General features: G+C 47.8%; 1 protein-coding gene across 2 annotated transcripts in view; it reads right to left on the bottom strand.

Annotated features, from left to right (window-relative positions):
* The window catches only part of inka2 (inka box actin regulator 2), a 12,893-nt gene extending 1,479 nt beyond the window's left edge, over positions 1 to 11,414 (bottom strand). The window contains exons 1-2 of one of the 2 annotated variants that reach the window (XM_030375861.1): positions 10,944 to 11,414; positions 1 to 2,205 (exon numbers count right to left, since the gene is read on the bottom strand). The exon at positions 1 to 2,205 is cut by the window's left edge and continues 1,479 nt beyond it. In XM_030375861.1, coding sequence (XP_030231721.1) covers positions 889 to 2,205; positions 10,944 to 11,015 — 1,389 coding nt within the window. In that variant the 5' untranslated portion in view covers positions 11,016 to 11,414 and the 3' untranslated portion in view covers positions 1 to 888. Of the gene's footprint in view, positions 2,206 to 3,884; positions 3,999 to 10,943 lie in introns of those variants that run through there. The other variant, XM_030375862.1, reaches the window with a different exon arrangement.

Genomic DNA, 11,414 nt, shown 5'->3' with positions numbered 1-11,414 from the left:
TCCCTGAGCCTAGTGAATGGAACATGAAATGGCTATGGGTGGGACCTGTTTACAAACCACGGTCCCTAAACCTCTCTTCCCCCATGCGGTGCCGAAGGGGGGGGGGGCACCTCCATTGATTGGCTGTGTTTTAGATAAAAGATACATTGAGTTGCACTTTATAATAACAAAAATAAGTTCATGCAGCTCAAGGAATTGTTGCTTTTTTAGCTGCACCCATTGCTATGAGATGAACCAAGGAGGAGATGAAAAGATATCGGGTAGCTGTGGGAAATGTCACGATTTCTGAAGTGGACGCACAAATGTCAAAAGGCTTTATCGTGATGAAGCGCAATGCCGACTGCCTCTGCAGACATTCTGATATGGGAGTCAGATGTTGTGTTTTTGAAGTAGCTGTAGGAAAGTAAATCATGCGTGCAGAGGCGTGAGGATGAATGATAACAAAAATCTCCATCCTGTATTATTGTATTTTGTTCATTTGCTATCTCTTTTAGACAGACGCATGCACACACACACACACACACACACACACACACACACACACACACACACACACACACACACACACACACACACACACACACACACACACACACACACACACACACACACACACACACACCACACATACACACACATGCATGCATGCACACACCACCAACATTGAGGTTTAAGTTTGAGGATTGTCAGACACAACTGGAAATGTGTGTGTCTGTTTGTGTGTGTGTGTGTGTGTGTCAAGTTCATCCTTTCTCAATCAAGTTCAGGAAAAAAATGTCTGTATGTGGGTCAGTGTCTCTGCTTCTTCTGCGGCCAAGTCCTCGCGACGGCAGCAGCAGCTGCTGTTGCCAGTCTGGTAGCCACATGGCTTCAGTTCTGGAACCGCGCTCAGACCCACACAGCTGTGTTGTGGTCAAACAGGGGCTGCGTCCTCTCCAACCGGCTCTCTGCCGTATTCCGGTCCAAGTAAATCCCCGAGAAGGTCGGGTGGTGCTGTTGGTGGAGCTGCTGTCGAGGCTGGTACTGACCCTTCTCCAGGCCCGACCCCTGAGGGCCAGGCCTGCCTTTGCCCTGCTGCTGCTGCTGCTGAAGCTGTCCCGCGGCCCAGAAGGGCAGGTAGAAGCTCCCCCTGGCGTTGCTCTTGGGCGCCGCCTTCTTGGGCCTCTTGGAGAGGTCTCCCTCCGGGTGCTCCGGGGCCACCCAGCCGGGCCGCTCCTTCAGCAGCTTGTCCCGGTCGGGCCGCACGCTGCGCAGGAACTTCTTGAAGATGTTGGTGGTCAGCGAGAACTTCTTGGAGATCTCCTGGGACTTGCTGAGGCGGAGCGGGTGGGCCGGGCTGTCGGGCCGGTCCGGCCACCGGTCCGTGATCCTCTCGCCCCTCCTCTTCCTCATCTCCTCCAGCACCTCCTCCTCCTCTGCCGCCGCCTCTTCCTCGCCCCTCTCCAGCTCGGGCAGGTCCAGCCAGTTGCCCACCAGGTCGGCGAAGACGTTGTCCCCCAGCACCAGGGGCTGCCGGTTGCGCCGCTGGCTCATGAGCGAGGAGGTCCAGTCGCTGGAGTCGTCCATGCTGTCCTGGGAGTAGTCGCTGTCCAGTGAGGGCCCCTCCCGGGACAGGCTGTACAGGATGCCGGGTAGGTCCAGCACCTGGGAGCGCCGGGGGGCCAACGGGTGGGGGACGGGCTCCGGCGGAGGGTTGCCCACCGTGGGGCCGCAGAAGTCCACCTGAGGGGCCGTGTAGCCCGACCACCTCCTGGGAACCGCCTCGGGCTCGCTTCTTTGGCTTCTCTGGGGGCTCTCGGTGCCCTCGCTGCTGCTGCTGCGTCCCAGGCTGGAGCTGGAGGAGACGGAGCTCCGCTGGGGGGCCCGGCTCCCCGTCCCGTTGCCCTGGCTGGTGCTGCTGACTCGGCTGTCAGGCGACGGCCTGGGACTCAGCATGGGACTCAGGCCGGGGAAAGGACCGACCTCCTCAGGCGGAGTCGGGCTTCGACAAGGGACGGCGGGGTTCCCATCCACGGGGGGTCGGGCTGCTGACGATGCGACGGGAGGGGCGGACGTGGCTGGTGGGGGGCCTCGGTTAATGGGCCGTCCTGAAATGTCGAGGCTTTCTAACGCGGTCTGGACCTGGAGGAGTTTGAGTTCCTGGAGGGCGCCCATCATGGAGTTCATCTGAGCGTGGAGGCCATCCCCCGCTTCTTTCATGGACACCTGCAGGGACAAGATCACAGAGTCAGGAGGAAGGAGAAGCAATGGGAATAAAGAGGAAAGAAGAGGTTTAAATAACAGGTCTCATCAATAAGTGTGATGAGAAGATATGGAAAAAAAGAGGAGAAAGAGGGAGAGTAAAACAGAGGGACATTTTATATTAGTTTTAATTGAAAAGAAGAGCACGGCTCCGAATCTGAAGTCCTATCTAATCCACCACACTTGACAATCTCTCCCTCTCTCTCTCTCTCCACCCCCCCGCTCTCTCTCTCTCTCTCTCTCTCTCTCTCTCTCTCTCTCTCTCTCTCTCTCTCCCTCTCTCTCTCTCTCTCTCTCTCTCTCTCTCTCTCTCTCTCTCTCTCTCTCTCTCCCTCTCTCTCTCTCTCTCTCTCTCTCTCTCTCTCTCTCGCTCTCTCTCTCTCTCCCCCTCATCTCCGTCCCTCTCCCTCTCCCTCTCCCACTACCATGAATTTTGGCTCTAGGACAAATCCAATTACACAAGAGTGACTTGCTGTATCAAAGACCAAAGACTTCCAATGAATGAATCAATGTATCAATGCAAAAAAAAGGAAAGGAAGGCAAAAGCAAGTGTGTGTGTGTTTGTGTGTGTGTGTGTGTGTGTGTGTGTGGGGAGGGGGGTTAACCATTAGCGGACTGACTGAGTAAGCAGTGAGCCTCGTCTCCCCTCTGAAAGCCAACGCTGAATCTGCTTTGACATCTTTTGTGCTTTCCAGGCCGCGACACGATTGGGTTTAATTACATGTCATGTGACCTAGTTTTGAATGACAGGCCAGGCCAGGCCCCCCATATGTTGCCCCTAAGATGTGAGAGGATCCAAGTCTGTCCATGGCAGCTGTAGGTCAGACCATGTATGAACGCTTCCATCTCCCTCTATGGAACTCCCTTTTAATTTTGCCTTATCTTTAACCCTTATCTATAACATATTTTTTGTGTGTCTCACATTGCTGCTCACTCACTTACTCGCTCTCTCGCTATCTTTCCTCCCAGCTTTTTTTTCCAGCGATTACACTTTCCCTTGCTTATCTCGCTCCTGCACTTCTCTTTAATTCATCTTCTCCTCCTCCTCCACCTACTCCTCCAACACTCGTATCTCTTTGGGCATTGGCTGGGATCTGGTCATGTGACCCCGGAGCCAACCGTTTCCTCCTGGAGGCTGACAGGAAGAGGCCCCGAGGCAACGCTCTGACCTGTGTCTTAACTTGTTAAACGAAATCCCTGTAGGCGATTATTTTATTAGATAGGAAGACGGTTACTGCTTTAAAAAAACAAATGGTATTCAAGCCGTGTCTCATGAGGTTATCTTGGCCGAGAGCAGAAAAACATCTGTGGGAAGATGAAAAGTGCAACCAAGCAGGAGAATGTCTGAACGTATGCGCTGGATTATTTGTTCAACCGGTGAAGCCAAGTTAAGATTACAAGGATGATGCAGATTTTTGAACAACATCCAAATCACTCCATCAAAGTGTCAAACGCCTACGCTGATCGGATTGTCAACACCAAGCATCGAGTCATTTCAGTCCTGTCGAAATGACACAAATCAGAGGGCAGTGTCAAACCCCCTGACAACTCCTTAAAGACTCATTACCACAGCTCCGATCCTATTAAAACCACATCCTGATTATCTCTGAATATCAAAACGATCTGAATGTAAATAACCTTACCTTGCGTGGGTCAAAAAAGTGTCCAAATAATGCAGAGAGTAGTGTGTGCATATAGTCCCCGTCTGATCCTCTATTGTCAATGTTTTGGTTTTCACTGTACCCCAATCCCTGTCCTTTCACCTTTCAGACAGATCCTACTGTCTCTTTTTATGTCCCTCCCTCTAATGCGGAGGGGGGGGGGGGGGGGGGGGACCCCAGAGTACTCGACAGCCAATCAGCACTGGCCGTCTAGACTGTATAATCCCTAACAGTGGGGTTCGGGGGGTCATTCAGGCGGAAACGTGAAGGACAATGTGGGAGGAAGAGTGGAGTAACGGGGAAGGTGGCGGAGGGGGTGATGGTGAGAGTCAAGCCAACAGCCAACAGCCGTGCGTTGGGAGGGGAGGGGGGATGGTGGGGGTGTAGCCAGACGGATTGGAGAGGATCCGGGGTTAGGGGCTAAGAAGGGGGGTGGGCGGGGGACATATGAATCATGCAGCCATATGTTGAGATGTCCACCATAGATTGGATTGTTGATGGACTTAATTATAGATGAAACCATAAGAACACATGGGAGGAGGAGAAGAAAGGGAGGAGATGGAGGGAGGGAGGGAGGGAGGGAGAGAGGGAGAGGGGGAGAGGGAGGCTTTAGAGGGGTTATTTGGTGTAATAACACCCGGCAGTGATAGTGAATGTGCTGTGGTTGTGTCTGTGTGGGAAGGGGGGGGGTAAATCCCTAGTGGGAACAATATCTGTAAGACAAATGTGATTGACAGAGTACCTCTAAAGAACACAGCTCTCTAAGAGCTGTGAGAAGCGATCCCTGTCCCCCCCCCCCCCCCCCCCCCATCTCCTTCATACAGTGGAGCATTTGGTTTGTATTGAATTCTTTCAAAATGAAAAACCCCCACCCAATATTGTTGTGTCTACAGTAGCAAAGACTTATTCGTGGTATTAAAAATATGAGGCTTCAGAAATATGATATTATGGAGTTCGTCTGAGAGACAAGAAAAATAAAAAAACAGGAGGAATATTAACATCAAATACTTTGATACCATGACTCGGTATAAAAATAAAGCTTTCTTAGGAAATACATAAATATTTAAAATCGCACCAGTTGCGTGAGTGTACAAGTGTTAGGCTGTCATCCATTGTGTGATGTGTGCATTGCGTTTTAGCCCTCGCTGGTCCATATGGAATGGTATAGGTTCAGTGAAGCATCACTGACAGCCCTTCAGATCTCCTAATGAGGCTATCAGTGCATGCGCTAGAAACAAAAGCGCCCCTTTGTTCCCCTTGCCATAGCTCTCCTAAAAGTGGCTGTGGAGGTGCGTGTAATTAGCCCCATCAGGTTTGCTCATGTCTGGGGTGCCTTACACATACTGCTGCCCTCATTATGTATAATTGGCTGTACCCTGGCAGAGAGGGCATAATTATGGTTTACCTTTGCCTGCTTAACTTAACCGTGCAGCCACATCAAAGTTCAATGAGTCGACGATACTGCGGTGGGTGTGGTTGGGTTATGTTAGCATTTTTGGCATCTTTTGACTCGTCTCGTTTTTGGTTTATGAAGTGTTTGTTGTGGTGTTGATACTGATATTTAAGATACCGGCGATATTTTAGACAGCTAGAAAATGGTAATTCACATTTTTCAAATTTGTTAAGTGAAATCTAATATGAGAACGGTTCCTGGGGTTCACATGCATAAACCAGGCGAAACCTGTGTGTGCCTGCTGACTGGAACACCAGCACTCCACTTCCACACGCCACTTCACCATTGTCCCTGTAAGACTGCAGCAAGCCAATGGGTTACTAAGAGCACACTGTGAGTCCTTCACCTCCGTCTCACACGCAAGATTCATAATTAATTGAGTGCTTTGTGAAACACTCAATTCACTAGAAAGCAAAAGAGTGGGTTAGCAGGAGTTTTTTGTGTTTCCCAGTGACATAAAGGCTTTTGGGTTTGAACCCCAAAGTCCACAGTCCTCGATACCTGACCCCACCTACTGAACTCATCTCCTCGAGTCATGTAGGATAAAAGCATAATCTAAAGGACAAAAAAAGGAAATAGTAAAGCCAAAAGCTATTTGAAGAATGTACTCTTAAATTCTTTATAATTAACTTGTATACTCATTGCCAGCTCAAGGCAAACTGTGTCACCCAAATCGACCAACCTTTAAATGTTCCCCTGTGGCAGCTATAGCTACTGCAACGACAACGTTGAACATGAAACTTGGCTTCCCCAAGGCAGATCCGAGTTTAGGCCCAGATGTTGGTACAGTTTACCACAGAGTGTGGGGTGCTGCGCCTGCATTCTCAGTCGCTGTGCATCAAGCTCAGGCCTAATTAAGTGCAGGATACAGCTGTGACAGACCACAGCAAAGCCCCTGGAGGTCTTACTCAGGGTAAATGAGGGAAAAACACATGTCACTCTGGCCTGGTTTAAAACAGGGAAACCCTTGAAAAAACTGCTTCCATCGTGGGGAACCGCTGTAAGGAAAACATTGACTAACTCTCCATCTTGCAATAGGCATTAGAGACTCTTTCTTTCTTGTGGTATTTTCTGCTCTCATCAAATCAAACACAAAGCAATCTATTTTATGGAGGTGGCTCATTAAGCCAAGCAAATACACTTTTGATGTACGAAAGAGATTGAATAATGTTATTTATATAGAGGACCCCGCTCAGATGGCCCTTGCTTATACTAACTGACGTGGCGATGGCAACAGGACAGATATAATTGGCAATTACACACTGAAAGCGTCAACATTTGGGAACAAAAGCTGGCAGACCTTCATTAGTGTTGAAACTAGACTCATTAGCAAGATAAAGGGCACTGCTCATTGGTGGTGTCACTCCTCTGTTTCGTCAAACCTTGTAGAAACACTAAGTGAAAATGTGAGCTTTTGTACCCATTTTACAATCATATCAATAAATAATACAGTCAATATTTTACATTGTGTCCGTTATGGTTAGAATCAGCCTTTTTGTCTTGAGTACCATGCTTTAGCAAGACAGGCTTTAAACGCCTGAGCTTAAACAAGAGTTAAAGATGGGAAAAAGGATGGTTTACTATGAGAAAGCAATGCTTTCAATGTGTTTCAAACGGTTGATCCTTTAAAAGGCAGTTGAGCAGGACCTGAAACAACCAGCAAGTCTCCCGCTTTATGAGGGGATTCGGAGCGAGGCCATGTTGTTGATCACGGTTTTATTAGCAGTGTGTTGGTAGGGTGGGTGTTGGCTATGGGGGCAGAGGGGCCAAGGTTATCAGACCTCTTCCTGTTCGGCAGCGGCCGGTTGGTAACAGCCAGCCTATAACTAACCCCCCATCAGCCCATCATAAAAAAAGATACGATCAATGGTGGTCTGTACGTGTGTGTGTGTGTGTGTGTGTGTGTGTGTGTGTGTGTGTGTGTGTGTGTGTGTGTGTGTGTGTGTGTGTGTGTTTGTGTGAGGGTCAAGGGCAGGAATAGGGGGGGAGGGGGCTCTGTCCTCGGGGGTACAGAGAGGGTCTCTGTGGCTCTGGACCGCTGCACGCGGGGCTAATGAGACAACAACAACCAACACATGACTGTGGAAGGCCTGCTCAACAACTCTCCATATATACAGCCCTTTAATGAGGGCCCCCGGCCCACAACCAGCCCAGTGACTGATGCAGTGCGTGGTCATAATGTGCTTCTTGAACACTCTCGCACCCACGCTTGAGAATCCGATGATATGTTAACATGCAGAGTCCATGTTAGGTGACCGCCTGTTTAATGCGTTGCCCCACCAGTAACATGGGCTTTAGTGGAATGAGGACTTGATCGTTTTAATGACTCTCCTCATAACTTGACGTGTTCATAACTTAATAATGATTATAGGCTGCTGGCCAGCACTGGCTGTTATTCACTGATCAGGGGTGGCTTAATGGCTAGCTGCCTCAACGGAGCACAGAAGGGGATGAGTGCAGCCTTGATCAGAGACCATATCATCGTCATTGGCACATTACGTTCAGTGATGGGCAGGATGCAACCATGACTCACGCTCATCTTCATCACAGCCTGACGTGATGACACAGACAGATTGGCTGCGTGTGCGGTTGGCGTTGGTAATCCTTAAGGTTTGGCAGAACACAGACCCGGAGCTGCTTGTCACCACAGCAATAATGAGATGCATTCAAGAGAAATCATTAATCAACCCCTTATTACTCGTTTCCTGTGGTTTCCTCTATGTCTCTATATCTTGTACCACTATGGCATCTTGGCCATTGACAAAAATGTGTTGTTTCCATTTGATAGACTTATGTGTAAATCTGCCAAATCTCTGAGGAATCTTGTGTTTTAAGAAAAATGACAAAATGTACATACATTCACATACTAACTACTGTTACTACTATGTGACATGAACATGGTTATGGTGACACCAAAGTAGCAAGTCAATCTGGTTTAATTATAGACTAAACAAAAGTACAATGGTACATGTCTGTTCATGATTCCTCAAGAATTATGTCAAAACGAGTCATGCATGTTTAAATGGGGACTAACATGTTGACCTTTAAAAGGTTATCTCAGACACAATTTTCATACAACACAGTGCTTGATAGCCGCTATTAAGAGCAGGGGCCAATTTTAGCCCGGAGGAAGGAAGGGCTGCAGAATGGGAGCCTGAAAGGCAAGCATGAAAACGGGCGAGGTGCATCGTAATCCGATCCACAGGCTTTGTGCCTGAAACATTTTTCTTTTCTTTTCCATAAGCCCGGAAGATATTAAGGAATAAAAACAGCACGTACGGTATCGCACACAAAACCTGTCAGACACGTCGCCCTTTCCAACGTTTGCCTCGCCTTCCCCCACCATGCCACTCATAATCCCTCCATCCAAACCCCATCCACCCCATCAACCCCGGTGTTGGGTGTTGGATTCCAGAGTCACGGTTCTGTTTGAAATGGGTTCAGGTGTACCCAAAAAGAAGAAAGAGCGCGTGCCAGTGGGATTAGTCACGTCGGCTCCCACATCCAACGGTTTTCGACTTTTTGGGAGGGACACGATCCTGAATGTTAATAGTTTACGCACACACGACATCTCAAGGGGTATGTGTGTGTGTGTGTGTGTGTGTGTGTGTGTGTGTGTATGTGTGCGTGTGTGTGTGTGTGTGTGTGTGTGTGTGTGTGTGTGTGTGTGTGTGTGTGTGTGTGTGTGTGTGTGCGTGTGTGTGTGAGTATGGGGGGTCCTTAGTGTCCCAGCCGGGAAAGAGAAGGCTTATCTGTTCCTTTTGACAAATCCCTTTTCTTGTGGTATGAATGGTGACTCATCATGAAGATGAAAACTGTCTCGAGGCACTGATATTCCCTAGAGATTTCCCTCCCGCGCGTCGTAATAAGGGCCACTCGACGTTGAAATTCAAGATTCCAGGCCAAAAAAAGATATGCTTATAATAACGTTTATCAAACACAGAATACATGGCAGATTCTGAAAGCCTATCTCGTCAAGAGTAGTCATTCTGTGTCAGAAGCACAGCTCAGATATCGCCAGAATGAGGCTTTTACACTGGGTCGGTTCAGAGGTCAAATGCTCAGCATGACCTGTTACTACCCCACACAGACTGACCCCTCCTGACCCCCGACACTGCAGTGCTCACAGGTTCAGAAAGCAGAACGCTGCTCCCACGGGTTCAGTTTTAATTGCCTCTTTTAGTACATTGCCACTTTGTTTTGAAAGGTCATTATCATAAGATTATAATATAATAGTAGTAGTAATAGCAGCAGTAGTACTTGTATGACGTATGTCCCAGTACAGTTTATAATGCTTATCATGTTTTATACATAACAGATTAAAGGAAAACTTAGAATATCCCATTTTACTGGCCTCTTTGATGTCAGTGAGGCCAGGCTCAAACATCTCCAATGCTGAAAGTGAAATGTCCATTTCCACTTTCGGTGATTACATTTCAGAAATGATTCAAATACTTTAACATCCTCTATGCATTGATGTCTGCTCATGTTTGAAGTCTCTCTGTTGCAGAGGCTGCCTGTTGAGTACTCTTGAGTGAACTTTGGAGACAAGTCAAGTGAACAATAAAAGTGAGGTGGACCTTGGCCGAGACCTCCCTGGGTCTTCATATGAGGAAGACACGGCAGCAGCTTGTGTACCACATGGTTGTGATCAGAGGGGGAGAGTGTCTGATCCCCTTCTGCATCCGCTTGCATGGGTTCATCCTGTCGGGTCCCCAGACCTCAGCTGACACTCTGACTGTTGTACCTCCAAACTGATATGGCAACTCCAAGTAAAACATAACAAGTGCTGCTTCTAGCATGTGGTCTTCTGCACCACATCACACTCTGTGGCAGTTATCAGACCTGCTCCTGGCTGATTTGGAGCGTAGCATGGAGGGACACAGTGCTGATCGCGTTACCACCAGTCATTCAGCCAAAGCTAGCGCTAGCTGTTTTACTGTGGGCGCCGTAGCCAGGAAGAGAAACACACAGTCTGCTTTGAAGTCGAGTCCAACAGAAGTCTGTGGCAGTTGAGACCCATTTGAAATCGGGTGTACACAGTCTAAGATGCAATATTGATGCTGTAAGATTTTGGTGCAATGCTTTATTGTTTTACTTTCAAAGAGAGAAACGGTGGTACTTTTATAAGGATTTAAGCATTTGATTACCCATAGGTATTTAGAAAAAATTAACATTGCATATTGTTTTGCATAGGCACATTTGTTGTTTTGGGAGAATATTGTCTTAAGGTAATTAGGTATAAATTAACATTTGCCCCACATGTGAGGGAGGAGGGGGGCAAGTGTACACATGCCACAACTCTGTTACATAGAGTAATGGTAGTACAAACATCTCTACAACAGCACAGCCTACTCTTACCAATTTAATGTTCCCCTTTAACCTGACATTTTACACGGAACACAACGTATCCCACCTGCATGCATGTCTACATTGAATGGGTTTGAATTGTTTCTGTATCACGTTGTGCGCGTCTGTTTGGAAATGTGCATCAATAGCCTACCGGAAAAAAACAAGGCAGTCGCAAAAACAATAAAGAGCAGATTTGATTATACGATAGGAATATAAGAAACAACATGAAAACCTACCAGCTCTTGCTTCAGACGTCTCAGACACGCGTCCATGTTTTTGCGTTCGGGTTTGGAGAGCTGTTGTTCCATTTTCAGATGTTTTAAAAAATAATCAATCAAAACGCGTATCTAATCGCTCTTCAAACATGCTCAAAATACTTATCTTTGAGCTTTAAAACTATGATACAGAAAAAAAAAACATCATCATTTTGGATGGAGTAAATCAATTTGGAAAACCAAATTCAGCTCTGGAATGTGCGCGTTTTTGTCCAGACGCGAATCCTGCAGTGAACACTGACGCGCTGTCGCCTCTTCCAAATTGTTTACTCCAGAAAATGCCAAGGAGGTACCATTAGATGCGATGAGGCAGTGGGGCCTGAGTCCGTCCGCTTCTCTGAGTGGTCTCTTCTTACTATAATATAGCCTATTGCAGTGAGCCTGTTTTCTCTCTCTCTCTCATTCAAGACGAGCGCTTACGTTGCCCGTCCG

This window comes from Gadus morhua, chromosome 13 (genome assembly GCF_902167405.1).
Source record: "Gadus morhua chromosome 13, gadMor3.0, whole genome shotgun sequence".
Classification (NCBI taxonomy): Eukaryota; Metazoa; Chordata; class Actinopteri; order Gadiformes; family Gadidae; genus Gadus; species Gadus morhua.
Note: the sequence above shows the minus strand (reverse complement) of the source record. Positions and strands in the feature narration are given on the sequence as shown.